A 17,298-nucleotide genomic window follows, 5' to 3' on the forward strand; every position below is an offset into this window, starting at 1 on the left:
TGTCGTGTTTGCCCGGGTGTGCAGTTGTCATAATATGAGGAACTTGACCAGACTGTCTCCATTAAATGCGAGCTTGAGCCAAGCTAAACTGTCAAGTAGAAAGAACCGAGCATGCCTCAATATACCTAACAGTATTGCATCTCAATCTCTCTTCTAACATCCCATAGCTCCCAGCCGCGTTACACCCGCCTCCCATAGCACAACGAGCTATCCGCAACCAAACAAACTTCCGGATTTAAGATGAAACCATAAACCCCGAATTAGATGTTAAACCCACCCTGCAGCACGACACCACCTGCATTTCTAGAATGACTTCATCATAAAATCATCTCTGACCAGCGGAAGTCCCCAAAGATTGGCGATGCCTGATGCGCGGGGTTCCCGTAGTGTCTCTTGGCATCTGCCGGCTTTTCTCTCTTTTCCTTCTTCATTCTTCAACCCACCAGCCAGGGCAAACCGGCTCATGATCGGTATATATAAATAGCATAACTACGGTACCTCCGATAGATGAAAAGACCCTTCCTGCGCAGGGTCTACTCCAGGCACCCATTTTCTTCGTGCCTGTCGAGTCAGGCTGTTAGGCAGGTTGTCCCCGGAGACTGGATCGACGCAGGACATGCCTAGTCAGTAGTAGTGGTCACCTATCGATCGATGCCACGGGAGACTAGCACTGTCGGACGGGATAATGTCGTTTGTGGGCCAATGAGCAGTGATGGTCGTGGCATATTTCTTGGTCAGGGTATTAGTTACTCTGGGGTTTTGTTGTTGCCTTTCGCAGCTATATATAGACTTGTATGTGCCAAGCGAGGTTGTATGTTCCTGGTCCATGATATTCTCTGGCATGGGGAGATTCATGATTCATGTTGAATAGTATGCCTGAGTGTTCAACACCAACAGCCAATGCACGGATCAGAGACAGCAGAGTAGCTGAACAGTCATGGACGACATCGGAGGATATCCCGCCCATCCTGTTTCGCTTGGCGATCTTGGCAAGAGGAGAGACTTTATTGAACTTCTTGATTCATCAGAGCTCAGCCCTGGAACACTCTAGGAAATCAGATGAGAAATGATAACGGCCCTGTGGAGTCTACGTCCGCCCTAACTTCAGGCCCATAATCATATAGTTATCATGACAAAAACCTCCGAATCATTCATGACTTCACTCCGTTCAGTCCTGCTTGGCTCAAGAGACCCCTCAGCCAACCGCAGTAATGCATCTGTCGATCCGTCATCTCATCCCGGACGCCAATTCACTAATCGTCCAGGGTCCCTTTTCTGTATGTGCTCCGCCACAAAGTCGAGACTAGGGACTTGTTTACCGGGGTTAGGGCATTTCCTAGTCTGTCTGTACTAGCTGTGATGGGTCATTGACTGATTCTGATTCGGGTGAACAGACCAGACGAAATTGCAATTGCCTAGGTGTCTGGGTGCATTACATATCTAGCATGCTGGATCCGCTTTGTTCAGCTTACCTTGGCTTTCTGCTTTCTCTTTCTGTTACGATTTAGAATCTGACCTCGAGTTCAGTTCAATATTCTTGCGGTGTGTCGATTTGAAATAGACTCGTCCACCTCCTGACTGCATTGTTTGCCAATTACTTCTAGCACTCCTACAAGACAATTGTAATGTGATGCCACCCGAATGATCCCCTTCCTGTGGTTCGGTATCGCTCTGGCTACCCTGCACTTGCATCCAGGCGTAGCCAGAGCTGACGATAGTTCGAGTTCGAGCTGTACGTTCTCTCTTCACTTCCTGTCATATCGCATACACTTCCATAACCCTAACAAACCAACATCTCACTACCCACCCATCTATACATTACATCTAACCACCCACCCCACGGGGAATACAAGGCACCGGCGAAATCAAAATATCCAAGCAATCCGACGCCGACGCGCTCTCCTCCTGCGACACCATCTCCGGGACCCTCGTCATCGCCCCCTCCGCCAGCGGCACCATTTCCATCCCCAACGTCGAAGAAATCAAAGGTCCGCTGACCATCAAGGACGCCGACGACCTGAACGCCGTGCGCGCTGAGGATCTGGAAACCGTGACGGGGCCGGTCACGATCGAGAATAATAAGCGGCTGACGAGTCTTAAGTTCGAGGAGTTGGGGAGTGTTGGGGGGGAGGTGAAGATTAAGGGGAATGACGTCCTGAAGGAAATTGGGTTCGATGATTTGGAAAGTGTTAATGGGGGGTTGGAGGTTGTGGGGGGGTTTGTTGGGTATGTTTCTTTCTGATTTCTCTTTTCTTGGGGACTGGGTTGGGGATGAATGTGATCTGTCGACTATCCTACTTACCGACTTGGGTGGTTGTGTGCCTATTTGCTATCTATGCATGCGCATGGTATCCTCAACGATGCCACACCACGTCTACACACCATTCACCCATCTCCAACACAGATACACACAGATTACCCAAGACCAAACATACTAACAGACGAAATAAAAAGACTCTCCCTCTCCAACCTCGAAAAAGTCCGCGGCGTGACATCCATCGTCTCCACCGCGAAAGAATTCACCTGTTCGGCTCTCGACTCTCTCCATTCCGACGGCGTATTTGGCAGCGACTTTACCTGCAAAAATGATGCCTCTTCTTCATCCTCCTCGGACAGCGATAACGACAAGAACGATGGCAATAGCGACAGCGATAAGGAGAATGCAGGCGGAGGAGGCCTCAGCCCCGGTGCGAAAGCCGGAATCGCAGTTGGTGTGATCATCGGCGTCTTGATCATCCTCCTCGGGATCTGGTTCTGTATAAGACGACAGAGGAGGCAGAGGATGGCGCAGAAGGAGGCGATGGCGGGGCTTGCTGCCGGTGGTGCTGCTGCTGCCATAGCCGGGAGTAAAGGTCCTAGCGGAGGAGGTGGAGGTGGTGGTGGCGGAATCAGCGATGAAGAAAAAGGCACGAGTGATAACACCACGACCACGACTTCTTCTGTTAGTCCCGTCTCGCCAGATGACATGACCGCCAATGCGCTCGCTATACCTCGGAAACCGCTCTCTCCGGCTCCCCAAGAGACGGGGATTGTGTCGATAGCAGGGACGGATTCCGCCTTAGGCACGAACTCGAATTCGGCGATAGGGTCAGGAACGAGGTCAACGTCATTACCCTCAGCCTTGGTCGCAGGGGAATCAGATCCTCGATTCTCGACAGTCTCGGCGCTAGGGTCGAGCGATCAATCAGAGTCGTTGTTCTTAAGGCCCATGCCGAGACGTATACCCTCGGAGTCGGATGTGCCGATGCTGGATAGTGGTGATGTTCATGAGGCGCCGGCGCAGTCGGCCAGGGAGCTGGATCCGCCGTTTGAGTTGGATGCGGGACCGGTGAGGGGGACGCATCAGCAGGCGATTAATCATGAATAGATTTTGTGACGGTGACGGTGACGGTGACGGTGCTGATGCGCTGGACGAAAGATGATGTGTGATGATTTTTTGATACCATACATACCCTACCATGCTTATACCTACCTGATTATAAAGATATACCCAATGCATCAAGCATGATGCAAGGCAGAAGAATGAAGAATGAAATCAAACTAAGTCAAGTAAGTCATATACCAACGATTATGATAGGTAAAACAGTTTGCTACTCGTAACCACTTTATATGCCCATCCTGATCCCATGCCCATTGCCATGATATGATATTATACATCAACAAACATTAAAAGAAGTGAAGAAGGAAAAACCCATCTATGAAGACGTGCTGACGGCGTTATACCGTCAGTCCTGATTTGTGCTTGCCGGATTGAGCTCGCACTGCCTGCAGTGTCTCGCCCGATGCCAGCGGTCCACACCATCCGTACGTATCGCACCGGCATTGTTCGAAGCGGGGGCAGCTATTTCAGTTAGTATTTGCCAAATTTTCAAGAATGACCCAGAATCTTCAGCGAGAAGAAAAGAGTCCTGAGACCACAGGGAGGGAACGTACTAGATATCCTCCATTCCAAAAACAACATGCCACACCTTTTCAAACACCCACCCAACGCCAAAACTATCCGTCAACTCCGTCTCCGCCGCCCATTTCAACATGCGCTCGTAATCGTGTCGCGGCCGCTGCAGGATACGCTGCCGACTCACGGCGAACTGCCCGCAGCAGACATTCCCGATATGGTCGGGGACCTTCTCCTTGCCGACGTTGAACAGCGTCTGGTACACCTGCGGGAAGTACGCGCGGATATCGTTCTTGTCGATGTCGATCTGCGTCGGAGACCACGGGTGCACGTTCGTCGGGCAGCCTGGGTCGTGCTCGCAGCGCAGGTTGACGTAGCCTTGCGCGTCGACGGCCTCGAGACGGAGATGGCGGAGGGCCGAGCTGGTGCGCGACCCGAACAGGTCGTTGTGCCACTGGTCGCGGTTCGAGTGGATGAAGATCGTGTAGTCCGGGAGGTGGTCGTAGTAGTCGACGACGAAGGATAGGTAGGCGGCGGCTTCGCGGCCGCGCGTGGTTCGAGGGACGATGAGGTGTGGTTCGGGCGTGGCGTCGGTGGTGTAGACGAAGGGGGTTGTTCCGCTAGAGGAAAAATGCGACGTCAGTATTTTCAATCCAATGACGGGAAAGAAAGGAATGGGAAGAAAGAAAGGCAAGAAAAGGAAAAACGATCCAACATACTAGTCCCTGCAGTAGTTCAGCAACCAATTCAGATCCTCCGTCTGCGTGGCGGCCAGGACGAGACCGACGCCCGTGGCATTGCTGTAGTTGTTGGTGATTTCGGAAAGTTGTCGCATGACCTCCCCATACACCGGACCCGTGTCTGTAATGGTAATCAATCCCTATCAGCAGTCGGCCAGAAGCGCGAGGACGAGGCGAACGTACCGGGCTCGGGCTCAAACGATCGATTCGTGTACATCATGAGCGACAGAATCGAGGTGAAGATCAAGGCGACACATCCTAGCCCAGCAGTCCGGCGGGCAGGCCAACGGAACACCCGCCGTTTCGACATGGTAACGACAGAAAGCGACCCTCAGTGGAGGGGGTGGAGGGAGGAGCGGCACGAAAGAGAAAGGGAGGGAGGGAGAAAAGGGGGGAGAGGAGGAGGAAAGGAGGCGAAGGAAAGGCCGACGGGACAGGTGTTATGATAAGGATGGGACTGGTAATTGATGCATGGGAGGGCAGAAGAGAGGAGAAGAAGGGAAGAAAACGAAGTCAAGTTGAAGTCAGCCCGCGTTATCGGCCATTTTGCCCAGCGAGCACGAATGAATAATATTAAGGGAATATTCATCAGCCTCATTGGGAATGGGCGGGCCAGGAAATTGACAATTTCTTGAATAAAAAAAAAAGGTCAAGCCATGGCCTCGCGTAAGGGGCAAATGGCGGCACGACTTGCTGGTCTGGATTCGTCGATGATGCCGCTTCCGCTCCACTGATCGCCCGAATCCGGCTTAGTCGCCAGTCCGGCCTCCGTTCATTCGCCGGGAATTAACGCTATCCCACGCTAATTCCAGCCCCCCTCCGGACTAGGCCGCTCGGGGTTTAGCGGCAGATAAATGGCCTTGAAAGATCTGGAGTTGTTCGATGCGTAAGATTAAAACGGGGGAAACTTGCCCTGCGGTGCTGCCTCGAATGCGCACGACGTCTGCCGGCCTACGTAATCCTCCGTCCTAGGGAGCGTCAACTTATCGAATGTCCTGTAAAAGGGGCAACACGAGCAGCTTGTTGGATACCATCTGCAGGGCCAAGAAACCAACTGGCCCGCTAGCCTGTCAACAAAGCCATCGGTCGGTTGCCGATTGCATGCTGTACTCGCACGCATCACGCAGGAGTAAGGGATGACCATGCACATATATCATACACTGTTTGTGTAGATCGAAACTGGCATCCGCAGACACTACAGTACGGAGTAGAGTCCTGAATATCTGACTGTCAGACGAATTCTCTGTCGGCGGGAGACTGCCAGGGTATGGTAGAGATCGTCCCGGATAAAGTTTGCAACCCTATCTATATATAGCACACCCATGCACGATCAGAGAAGGTTCTGACCGTCATACCTGAGAATTATACGAAAGGAACAATATCTTAAACCCAGGGCATGTCTTATTTCCTTCGAGCAATTACTCTGGATGCCATGTTGCATAAGATCAAAGAGTATAGCTGACGTAACCACTGTGTTCAGTCTGGTCATGTGATCATTTGGTGAATCCTTGGGGAACATTGACGCTGTACTTCCCAGTCTTCCAGTCGTGTTTAAGTAGCTTTGTTTAAGTTCAGCTTGTACTATCCCCGATCGGCATCGATTGAAGTCAGATTAATGTTGTCTCGAGCACATCCAAAGACGCGTGCTCAAAATATATATTTGTGGTGAGACACGGATTACCGCTGGGATTCAGATACGTCAAAGGATCTACAATGATTGATGTAGACAAGCGATAGGTAGTGATATTGTATAGGATAATTAAACGAATGAAATTAACTCGTCAATATGATCCTGTTGATAAATTTTCGAAGAAGGTGTCTTCCTAGATGCGGATATATGGAATAGTTATGATCAGGCAGGCGGACTGCGAACGTTTAGTAGCTTACACCTCTGGCATTCCAGTACATGCACACTCAGAATATCAGTCTCTAAGGCGCTGCCGATTGGGATGAAAGCGCTGATCCGTCGCTGAGGTTCTGATCATCGTTCCAAGGTCAGGCTCGTGAATGCAGTATGCATTCAGATCGTCTGTCGTAGACCATGGAGACAATATGAATGTCTAGTTCGAGTAAGGTATTGTTCGAGCGTGAAGAGCCTATTGAATAGTCGATGGTTTCCGACCGTAGGCTGGATGAGCATGACAAGACCGATCGATGAGACGTTAAGAAGCGGAGCGGGTCGGATCATGGCCCTCCTCGCCAGTCATTGGTTGGCATCCCAAGACTTTCCGCTCGTAGCGACTCGATCCGGCATCGTTGTGCGATCAGCTGCGTTGAGAGTGGGTTGGGGTTGAAGTATGTTGTCGTATATTGACCCCATCATCAATGCGTGAGGACGCATCTCACGCCCCCCGAACAAAGTCACTGGAGCTGTCCTTCACATAAGCGCCGTTCCCGTCTGTAACTTCCATGTGAATATCGGTCTTCAGCGTGATGCCGCCGTGATCCTGCTCGTTCAGCACGATCGCATCCTGGCTGCCTAGCCCCGTGGTGTCTTCTAAGCGTCGATGCCGATTGACTTTGGGCCGATGATGCGCGAGGCTGTGTCCGGGAGTGGGTGTGCTGCTGGCGTAATTCTGTGCCTTGGAGGTACCGAAGACGCGTGGTGCATAGGTTTTAATGAGGACGGAGAGGGAGGGTGCCGAGCCGCAGAAGATTGCTGTAATTGTCAGAACGGTCGGACAGCGGAGAGCATGGGACATACCGACGTAGACCTCGATGGTGCACCAGTTGAGTGAATCGGCAAGATGATAGAATTGATCCTCATTGCCCTCCAGCTTGAGCACGAAATCATAGCGAACGCAAGCAGCTACACATTCATTAGTATCAATCCGGAGGTACGGCAGTATTGACGAGAGTTACCTGCAAGAGCAAGGATACCAATGGAGAACACCCCAAAAATAGCAGCTTTCTTGCGCTAAAAATAATGAGCCTCTCATATACCTCTATTGAGGATAGGTGAACATACCAAAGTGATGTGAAGTCGCCACAGCATCGGTATAGGTAAGAGCCAAATGAGAATATCCGTCACAATGTTTAGAATGCCATTGACCTCGTAAAAGTCCTGTTGTGGCCCGGGCGACATGCAATGCCCCGGCTTTTCACCCGTGACATCCCAAAATTTCGACGGCGGAGTGCAGGAGACGATGGACCCGATAGCGCTTGCGAAGGATAGTCCCACCACGATGAACATCACGAAGAACACTGACCATCTCATCCATCGGCGCTGATCAAGGCGAAGGAAGAACCATAGTAGAGACATTTTCACGAATCCCATGCCAACAGTATAAAGAAGACGAGTGGCCCAAATCGACTGTTGTCGGTCAGCAGAGACTAGTAGAGGCGAGTGATCGACTTGCCTTGAACATTGACTCGTAGTCCTCCAGATTGATGTCGACCACTAGATGCATGTCAGCTGCAGAGCTATAATTGAGGTTTCGAAGAGCGTACGATGTTTTCCGATGCCGTACTGCGTTCCTATGGTTTGTTAGCAAGAGAAGAGGCTAAACTTAAAGGGTGGAAATACCAATCATGGTGGCAATTGTTAAACCAAATGTTAGGATCTGAGCGTGTTAGCAGACCGATAGAAGACCTAGCCACGACCGGGAGCTCACAGTTCCCACCACCATCAAGACTGTAACATTACACAATCAGCATGGTACGCCTACTTGCGCCGTTATGCTAGACTTACCATCGTCTGTCCCTAGTGCGCGCAACATAAAGATGCGGACCCATAATCGCAAAAGCACCACGATCGAAGTAAAGGCCATGAAACCGATGCCAACACCGTACACGGCAGCCTTCCGAGTGGGAAGCTGGTCACCTCGGGGAACCAAAAGGTGAGACTGCATGATGACATACACCGTACGGGCTGGCGAACGGAAATGGACGGGGAGAGGAGGAGAGAACGGAGCGATTAAAGTGGGAAGCTCTCCTCTAAGTACGCTTCATGTCTCGTGGTCAAGAAATTGCGATGGATTTGGAATAAGCATGCAGAGCGGCTCATCTCGCCTGCGCATCCTTGTCGAGTCCGCCGCCGGATTCAGATCTTCCCCTGGCAATGGCGTCCATCACCTTTAGCCGAATTGGAATTGTGCATTTAGCCCGGATATGTGTTAATTACCACCAATGGCATGATGTCTCGCACGTTGGGGGCTAAGGAACTAGATGCAGCGCCCTAGCTAGAGCACGTTGGAGACGAACGAGGCACTTCTCCAGCCCACTTTGCTCGCTCAATACTTGCCCCCGATCAGCGGGATCAGCAAAGCACCGCATCAGGCTCGTGCTCGATGCACTATCGTGTCTGGCATCAGTAGTGGTGAGTGTTGACCTCGATCGGCGGGTTGATCTACTTGAGTCCACGGAAAGGCAGAAGCAGCCCGTTGTTTGGCCGCCGTGCCGCTAGGCCGCTTCGGGATGGCTGGGCGAGTCAGGCGCCGCTAACCTGATTGAGCCCCCCTATGAATGCCTTTGTATCCGACCGTTTCTTCTTCTTCAGCTTCTCTCCGTCACCGTTCAGACATGTACCTTCAACTATTTCTGCCAATCCGCTTTGACGCCACAATGAAACTGCCTTCTAGGCCAAGGCAAGCCATCTGCAGCCCGTGAGGGGATTCTTGTCTAACTTTCATAGTGGAAAAATCATTGGGGGCCGAATCAATCCCTACCATTTAGTGGAGGACTCGACCCCACGGCCCCGATAGATCGTGATTAGCGTCATATTCCCTGAACGCTGAGACGCCCGGCTCATCGGGTCAGTTCCCATTCCTCCACCATGACAGGGATTAAACGGACGACATGCCTACTTGGGATTGGTCGCGACGACTGACTCCCTTGCTCGCTTTCTGCAGACTCGTCGCAACCGTGAATGATTCAGTAGGATGGCTAGCCTGGCCTAACCGGGGGAGATAGGCGAACCGGTACGAAGCACGGGCACTGAAACTGTGCGCATGCTCTTCCGCGGTCCGACACTGACCAATTGCGCGACTGAGGGGCTACGAACGAGGGGTCCGATACCTGTCAAGAATGTGTATATAAATATGGCCCCGCCGCTGTGTGGGTGTTCAAGGTTTCCCCAAGCCTCGGCTGGAGCGTTTTGCATACCGTCGCAATCACAGCGAAATACTCACCATGTCGGATTCCAAAAATGTCGCCCTCGTGTTCGGTGCCAGCGGTATCTCCGGCTGGGCCGTGGCCAAGAACGTCCTCTCCTATCCCACGCCTAGCACATTCTCGCGCGTGATCGGATTGACGAATCGCCCCAAGACTGTCGAGGAGAGCGGTCTTCCCCAGGACCCTCGCTTGGAGTTGCACTCTGGGGTCAACCTGCAGGCAGATCTGCAGAGTGTGATGATGCAACTGCAGGAGAAGGTGCCTAACTTGGACGAAGTTACTCATGTCTACTATTTGGGTGAGCTCACCAGGCAATGGAAGAATAAGATGATCTGGCGATACTGACCTTGCAGCCTATTCCAATGCCACGGCATACAGTGAGAATGTGATGGAAATCAGGAACATCAACGTTGCTATGACTTATAATGCCGTGCATGCCGTGGACCGCCTCTGCAAGAACATGAAATTTTTCGTTCTGCAGACCGGTACAAACGTAGGTTTCTTGCGCTTTCTTGAAGACCACGGGTCAATGCCTAACCCTTCCCAGAACTATGGCGTTGCCGTCTTCCGCTTCCAGGACAAAATCGAGATCAACCCGCCCCTGAAGGAGGACAACCCTCGCATCCCGTCGCCGTGGGGTGATGAGATCTTTTACTACTCGCAGGTGGATCTGATCAAGGAGGCCAACGAGGGAAAATCCTGGAAGTGGTGTGAAGTCCGGCCGGACCAGATTGTTGGTAAGCATGAATAAAACCGAGTGTATTCTCTTAGTTGGAATTCGGCTAATCAGAAATTCTTACCTAGGACACGTTCCTAGTCCCACTAGCATGACATACGTGGAGCCCATGGCCCTCTTCCTGTCGCTGTACCGATACGTCAACGGCCCGGGCGCCACCGTTACATTTTTCGGAACGGAAAAGAACTTCCGCCACACCTACACAGCCTCTTCGCAGGATATCATCGCGCGATCGGAAATTTACCTCTCGGTCGAAAAGCCCGACGAGGCACACGGGGAAGCCTTCAACACGGCCGATAATGCCACCCCGGGCCCCTGGAGCTACAAGTGGCCCAAGATCTGCGAATACTTCGGACTGCAGGGCGGTGGTCCGGGCGACAAGCCTTGGAACGATGCCGATAAGTTCTGGAACGAGCACCAGGATGACTATGAGAAGATGTGCAAGGAATACGGCCTGCGGAAGCGAGATATCCCCGAGGCTACCTGGATCTTCATGAGAGCTGGGTTCACCATGCTGGAGCGGAATCGTGAGCTGAGCCTGGATAAGATCCGCAGCTTGGGTTTCACGGAGGAGTACCCGGTCGGACACGGGTATTTCCGCGTTTTTGACCATCTGGTCAGCGAGAACATTGTGCCGCCTAAGGAGAAGTTGCAATAACGTCTAGAAAAGACGTACATATGCTGAGATTCAACTGCAACCATATAATACTATTTTTGAATATTTACCGCGATGAGAACCTCGGTAGTCTGGCCACGGAAGAGCCACGGAAGACCCATCACATCAACCCAATAGCTTAATTCAGACCGCGATGTCAATCCTACATACGACCTATCCGCTGTCAAATCCACCGTAATACATGCATAGGGCTACGCATATTGCTAGGTATACAATATACATTGTACTAGCCTCAGCCACCCCTTGCTTCTTTTCGGCATCGGCATCACCCCCAGCCCAGCCCCTGTGCCCTGCATCAATAACTAACGCAGCCAAGACCACGCACTTACGAATCCCCAGCCACCAATCCCTGCTGGCGCATCCACTCAGTCAGGATCTCGTTCACCTCCGCCGGCTTCTGCCACGGCACCCAGTGTCCTGCCTCGACTTCTTTCATGGTCAAATTTGGCACTGTCTTTTCCATCAGGCCGACCATTTGGTCCGAGACTACTGCGTCGGTTGAGGCGCGGACGAAGAGGGTGGGGCATTTCAGCACGATGCCGGATGGGTTTGAGGCGAAGATTTGCTCGTCGGTGAAGTTGGCTTCGCGCGTGCGGTAGTAGTTGCCTGTGTTTTTGGGTTAGTATTTACCTTTGGGGATGTGTTGTGGTTTGGGATTGATCATCATCATCGTCATCGTCTTCACGATCACCAAGAGGGATGACAACAATGGATACTGCAACGAACAGAGGGAAAGAAAAGGCGACATACAAGGACCCCTCAAGCCATTCCTCGAATAAACATCCACATAATAATCCAACTCCTCCTCGGCCAACAACGGCGTATGACCCAACGTCTTCGCCACCTCCAAATCAACCCCCTTCGTGACATCAATCGCATACTTCCCGTCCGCCGTCCTACCACCGTACAAGGTATTCAAGAACGCGCGAATCCCGTCCTTATCCTTAGCGAAGGACTCGATGATGCCGTCGTCGCTGCCGAACTGCAGCTGGTAGCCGAGCGACGGGAACATCTTCAGCATGTCTTCGGTCTCGATCCATTTCGGGGACGGCGGGATGTAGGGGATCGCGAAGGTAAAGAGGTGCGTGATGAAGGTGGGGTGCCAGAGTGCGACGCGGTAGGCGATCACGGCGCCCCTGTTTGGTTTTTGTGTTACTTCGTTAGGACTTCCTGGAGTTGTACACGCGATGGGGGGGGGGGGGGTTTAGGAGAGGGACAAACCAGTCATGACCACCGACGATGAGGTTCTCGCTGCCGAGCTGCTTGGCTAGCTCGACGAAGTCGTCGGCTTGGGATTTGTAGGTGTATGCGGCGAGAGAGTCGGGGGCGTCCTATCGTCTGATTAGCTTTTGGTCTCTGAAGACTGGCATGGAGCAGACACGTGGAGTATATCCATACCGATCTTCCATATCCCATACAGTCGGGGCAGATGACTCGGAAGCCGAATTTCAGTAGGAGAGGAATGACGCTTTTCCAGGTGACAGCCAGGTCGGGGAATCCGTGGATCTGGAATTGTTAACTGCTGCGCAACTGTTGCTTAGAGAGAGATAGAGGTTAACAAACCAAAAGAACAGTGCGAGTGAATCCCCCCTCCGGTTCAGCGAGAAGGTATCCTGAAGTCCCATTAAAATCAACCACCTGGCTCTCCAGCAATGCAAAAGTAACGTCATACCATAAGTCTTCCCATTAATCGTTGCCGAACGGCGCTGAACACGCTCATCCTCAACAATATTAATCTTCTCCACAGCCTGGGCGCGAGTAGTCGTGAACATGATGAATCTGCTCAAGGATCACAATATCACAAAGACAAAAGACAACCCTCAAGACCGACAAAACAACTGTCAAAAATATTCAAACCAGCCGGTGACGACGGCGGGGTCCTCAAGATAATCAGTCCGTTCTTGTCTTTGTTTTCGGTGGGTCGTCCAGAGACAATACAGAAGAATAGTGGAACCCACTAATGAGAATGGAGCAAAGTGGACGAAGATGCCTAGGTCCGAACAGAGGGTGGAATTATTATTTATAATCATTTTCAGGTCGATTCCGCGCGGAAATAAAAGTGTTGCACAATTGTGACTGATGTTGTTATGTTGGTCCTCATGGATGCATTGTTTGTTCGTACAGAACAATATTCTATGCAGTGGTGCCTGAGGCAGGAATTAGCGGTCTGCCTCGGCACGTCCTGCAAGGAGTTGTACGTACCACTTATCTTGGCTGAGGGATATGATTGAAGACGCCTAAGCGGATTCTCCGTGTTCAGTGCAAGAGAGATGACATCATAATACAAAAAGACAAAAGCGAAAGCTACATCTTCAAAGCTGGAGCCCAGCCCGACAGTCTATTCTACCCTCAGATCACCTAGCATGCTTGACACGACACAAAAAGCAATGAAGTAGTACACAGCTCAACCCAGTCTCAAATACGATCTAACCGATCAAGAGCCCCCTGGCCCGTATCACCGACAGCGTCAGCAAGATACCATCGCGCGAGAGTTTTGAAAGTCCCCATATCGCCATCCGCAAAGTCATAGGGCCTGGTTCTGCGCACAACAAGCCTCTCGCCATCAAAATACGCTTCCAGAACTCGAGCGCGAGACCCGTTCAGCGAGATTACAAGGATCTGGTCAGGGAAGACGTTAACCATTGGCTTCGGTGGTCTGGCGCGGTGCGGAGCGGGAAATGTTGAGCAAAGAACACGAAACGATGAAGGGGAACCATCAACTAACTACCTACCGGGCATATCATCCGCGATTGGAACCTCCGCCGTGGTAGGTAAGAGCAAATGACTCGACAAATGTAACTCAGCTCGCTGCATGCGAGCGCGTCGTCATTGCTCTCTTGTTTGCTCCAGTGGATGAATTTCAAGTGTGGCTTGGAAGAATTCGTCTGGCTAGAGACCCAAAGATGTTCGCATGGGTAGACGTCGAATTCAGGTTCGATTCCACATGCGGAGTTCCTATAATGGCGGTTAGCAATCGAAGATAAAACTCAGGAAGGCTGGGTGATGAATGGATCGTACATATCGAGTTCCCACGGGTTCTGGTCGTTTGGAAGATCAAGATAGATGAATCTGAGATATCTCGTAAGATAATTGATGACAGGCTGTGGCCACTCAGCGGCATGTACTAGATGACCAGTGACGAACTCGCGTCCCACGTAATCTGCCGTTGGATCTGGTAGCTCCGGGGCGTAGGGCGCGAAGAACCTGGGCCTGCTGGGCACATCGCCGTGTGGGTCTAAAAGGAGAACGAGGATGCGGTGTCTGTGGAGGTCTTTGTCATCGATTTGGCCTGCTCTCACCCACTGGACGAAGCGTTCGATATAGGCCATTGTGGTCTGTAGCTGAACTTGGTCTGCTGACTCTCCGGTGGAAGCCATCGTGTTGCGGATCGGAGAAATATTTTGTACTTGAGGGACACAACGGTGGTTCCGAATGTTGCGCGAATATTGAGGAGAATGTTGCTTGTGGTAGATGATGGAAGCTGTCAAATGCGTAGGGTAAGAGACGCAGAGAAGCAGAGAAGAGGTGCAGAGAAGAGGTGCAGAGAAGAGGTGCAGAGAAGAGGTGCAGAGAAGAGGTGCAGAGAAGAGGTGCAGAGAAGAGGTGCAGAGAAGAGGTGCAGAGAGAGATGCAGAGAGGGATGCAGGATAGAAGCTGCCTCTTGACAGGTGATCAGCAAGTAAGCGATGCCTGTAGAAGATTCCAGTGCCTGAGGTGCAAACGACAAAGGAATCAGTCGTTTGCTCACTTCCAGGTATGCAACAGCTAAGAGGTGTCCAATCATGAAGTAGTACCTCAGTTGACACAATTATTTCCCATGGTGTTTGACAGCATCTGTTTGTCCAATACCCTTAGCGCTCTAATAAGTAATCTATCCAGTCCAAGATGCCCGTAAACTCCCACCTAGACAGTTTACTCTATGTGAGATCCCATGAACAACTATGCCTTCTATCTTCCCTCTTGTCCCATGTATCTAAATTTCGCAGCTCGCCCCATTGTTTCTCCAAGTCGCGAACAACCCATGCTGTCCGCCACCCGACCACCTTCTCTGCCCGGGTTAGGAAATCAACCGATCCCCGCTGCTCGACAGGATTACGAAGGCAATATCCATCTGACTGGGTAAGTAACATGACACTAAATAGGAGGCGGATGCGTACATCGAACAAGTAGATGACAGGCCATGAAGTATGCGTTCTCGACCGTCTCGTTGGACATGGATAGTCCGATGACTTGGATGATGTGAGAGGCGATCGTGCTCTGGTATCGTCAGTCATGTTGGACCGGAGTAAACACTCAAGGTTTGTAAGAACAAGGGTAGAAAAATTACCTCTTCGATCCGTCGTTGTCGTGCAATGCCAAAATTGCTCACTGTTCCCCAGTGACGATCGGCAGAGGCGAGGAGGATGCAACACGTGTGGTAATATTGCAGCCCGACCACTGCTGTCGTTAGCTGAGATCTACTGTCTAGTGGAGGCGCACAAACCAGCCGAAGGTGCCATCATCCACAGCTCAGGGAACGGTCGATTCTCCGCTGTATTCGCATCCTTGTATTGCAACGGTTGCCAACTAATGGGCCTCGTACGATGCCACTCTTCAACGCTCTCAGACAAACGATGCCACTCACCCTCATCGACCAGACTTCCTGGGCCACGGGAGTACAGTTGGATGATGCGCGCACAGAGGAAGATAATCACGTTAGCATAAGCTGCATCATCGCGGCGCTGGAAAACGGCAGAGCGTTCGTAATTGCCCAAGTCCAACTGGATGGGCTGGTACTGAACAATCGATGCATATATCGCTTGGCGCAGAAATTGCCAACTTACGGCCTCGGCAAGTCCTCCGGACGATGCCGACTTGGTCATTGTATTTAGCAGTCGGTTAGATCCAAGGAAGTGGCAGTTCTCGTCATTTTCACGCTCGAGCTCCTCGTATATGCGCAGGATAACAACTGTGATGAGTAGGTTGTCATCGTAGGTCTCTTCTGGCTGAGCCAGGGCATCGATCAGGAGCTCCAGGCATTGGCCGTGGTACTCGGATGCTTCCCAGTCACTGGTGTCGGACATGATCGCATCGAGACGCGCCGAGAGTGCCAAGACGGCTTTGAGTACCATGGGAAACTGGAGTGCCCGGCGCGGCACTTCGGTGGTGAAATGCGATCGGAGATCGCATATATCGGCCTATCGCTGTTAGCATGCCACGAGACCGTTGGGTCTAACCAACATACCCACGGGGCGATCTTATGTATGAACAAACGAAGCAGAAAAGCTTCTCGAGAGTTCATGGATACCGAGCTAGTTGAACGAGGAGTGGACGGGCTCGTTGGCGATGTTGCACTTGTCCATGCACTTGTTGACGGCAGAGGCGAGATTATACTGGCCATTCCGTGGGGCGAAATGGCGGACGGGGTCGCATGGTGCTCTTCCGGCAAGGAGGCCGTCGAAGCCACTGGATGATCGACCACTCCATTTTCGACAGGGGAATTCATTGTTGCCGGAGGCGGAAGAGCTGGCGGTGCCGAGAATACAACAGACGGAGGGTCTGGAGCATTCTCAAGATGAGGATGTTCGTCATCCTGGGATTCAGGAGCATCGCTCGCTCCATCTGCCGATTCCTCCGCGGATTCGTGGACAAAGGTCACTGCGATCGTCAGTGAAATAAAAGTGCCAGAAAGAACTGGCTATCCTACAAGAGCGAGGGACCGTAACCCAAGGTTGCGCCGAATCCCAGTCCAGCTCGAATCTCGACGCAGTGCCCTGGCTTTTGTGATAAACATGACGGACGGTCTTGAACCGAAACGGCGGATCAAGTCGGCAGATCCGACCTAACCGAGTGCATCCATTACACGAAGAAGCTCCAGCGCGGATAGTACAACGAATATGACGAAGGCGACAACGCTCACATCCCCGTCCGATTCTCATGGCAGTTTGCGAGGCAAATGACGCAGAGCGCTTTGCGTGGCGGAAGAAGTGTCAATGGCACGCAACGGCATGGGTGTTGAGGTCAGCTGGATGGTACGGTCCTGACAGAGGATAAGATGGAAACTGAAGGCGATAGATAAGAGGGAATGGGCGAGAGGAGAGAGTCAGGGAGGAAGAAGAAGGAAGAAGAAAGTATGGGGAAAATTGGAGACTTCCCCGCA

General features: G+C 51.8%; 7 protein-coding genes across 7 annotated transcripts; 2 read left to right on the forward strand and 5 right to left on the reverse strand.

Moving 5' to 3' along the window:
• Positions 1–1,641: 1,641 nt before the first annotated feature.
• Positions 1,642–3,367, forward strand: LDX57_002687 (putative GPI-anchored cell wall protein Pst1; the record flags this gene model as incomplete). The annotated part of the gene is made up of 3 exons (XM_046084336.1): positions 1,642–1,732; positions 1,854–2,226; positions 2,455–3,367. The coding sequence occupies 3 exons, from the start codon at positions 1,642–1,644 to the stop codon at positions 3,365–3,367; spliced, it is 1,377 nt and encodes a 458-aa protein (XP_045940299.1).
• Positions 3,368–3,717: 350 nt separating this feature from the next.
• Positions 3,718–4,945, reverse strand: LDX57_002688 (DUF3431 domain-containing protein; the record flags this gene model as incomplete). Its single annotated transcript, XM_046084337.1, has 4 exons — positions 3,718–3,841; positions 3,934–4,515; positions 4,615–4,756; positions 4,819–4,945. 4 exons carry the CDS (start codon positions 4,943–4,945, stop codon positions 3,718–3,720), a joined length of 975 nt encoding a protein of 324 aa, XP_045940300.1.
• A 2,032-nt stretch (positions 4,946–6,977) lies between these two features.
• LDX57_002689 (uncharacterized protein) lies at positions 6,978–8,486 on the reverse strand (the record flags this gene model as incomplete). The annotated part of the gene is made up of 9 exons (XM_046084338.1): positions 6,978–7,294; positions 7,340–7,444; positions 7,498–7,552; positions 7,604–7,948; positions 7,995–8,035; positions 8,086–8,112; positions 8,162–8,198; positions 8,250–8,269; positions 8,327–8,486. 9 exons carry the CDS (start codon positions 8,484–8,486, stop codon positions 6,978–6,980), a joined length of 1,107 nt encoding a protein of 368 aa, XP_045940301.1.
• A 1,279-nt stretch (positions 8,487–9,765) lies between these two features.
• Positions 9,766–11,141, forward strand: LDX57_002690 (SDR family oxidoreductase; the record flags this gene model as incomplete). Its single annotated transcript, XM_046084339.1, has 4 exons — positions 9,766–10,045; positions 10,101–10,240; positions 10,295–10,484; positions 10,552–11,141. The coding sequence occupies 4 exons, from the start codon at positions 9,766–9,768 to the stop codon at positions 11,139–11,141; spliced, it is 1,200 nt and encodes a 399-aa protein (XP_045940302.1).
• A 343-nt stretch (positions 11,142–11,484) lies between these two features.
• LDX57_002691 (alpha/beta fold hydrolase) lies at positions 11,485–12,931 on the reverse strand (the record flags this gene model as incomplete). The annotated part of the gene is made up of 6 exons (XM_046084340.1): positions 11,485–11,765; positions 11,910–12,295; positions 12,381–12,490; positions 12,558–12,665; positions 12,723–12,772; positions 12,832–12,931. The coding sequence occupies 6 exons, from the start codon at positions 12,929–12,931 to the stop codon at positions 11,485–11,487; spliced, it is 1,035 nt and encodes a 344-aa protein (XP_045940303.1).
• Positions 12,932–13,567: 636 nt separating this feature from the next.
• LDX57_002692 (uncharacterized protein) lies at positions 13,568–14,536 on the reverse strand (the record flags this gene model as incomplete). Its single annotated transcript, XM_046084341.1, has 3 exons — positions 13,568–13,778; positions 13,892–14,114; positions 14,178–14,536. 3 exons carry the CDS (start codon positions 14,534–14,536, stop codon positions 13,575–13,577), a joined length of 786 nt encoding a protein of 261 aa, XP_045940304.1. The 3' UTR covers positions 13,568–13,574.
• A 757-nt stretch (positions 14,537–15,293) lies between these two features.
• Positions 15,294–17,077, reverse strand: LDX57_002693 (uncharacterized protein; the record flags this gene model as incomplete). The annotated part of the gene is made up of 5 exons (XM_046084342.1): positions 15,294–15,416; positions 15,487–15,596; positions 15,643–16,336; positions 16,384–16,796; positions 17,059–17,077. 5 exons carry the CDS (start codon positions 17,075–17,077, stop codon positions 15,294–15,296), a joined length of 1,359 nt encoding a protein of 452 aa, XP_045940305.1.
• Between the last annotated feature and the right edge of the window lie 221 nt (positions 17,078–17,298).

Source organism: Aspergillus melleus (genome assembly GCF_016097325.1).
Source record: "Aspergillus melleus strain CBS 546.65 chromosome Unknown contig1, whole genome shotgun sequence".
In the NCBI taxonomy this organism is placed as follows: Eukaryota; Fungi; Ascomycota; class Eurotiomycetes; order Eurotiales; family Aspergillaceae; genus Aspergillus; species Aspergillus melleus.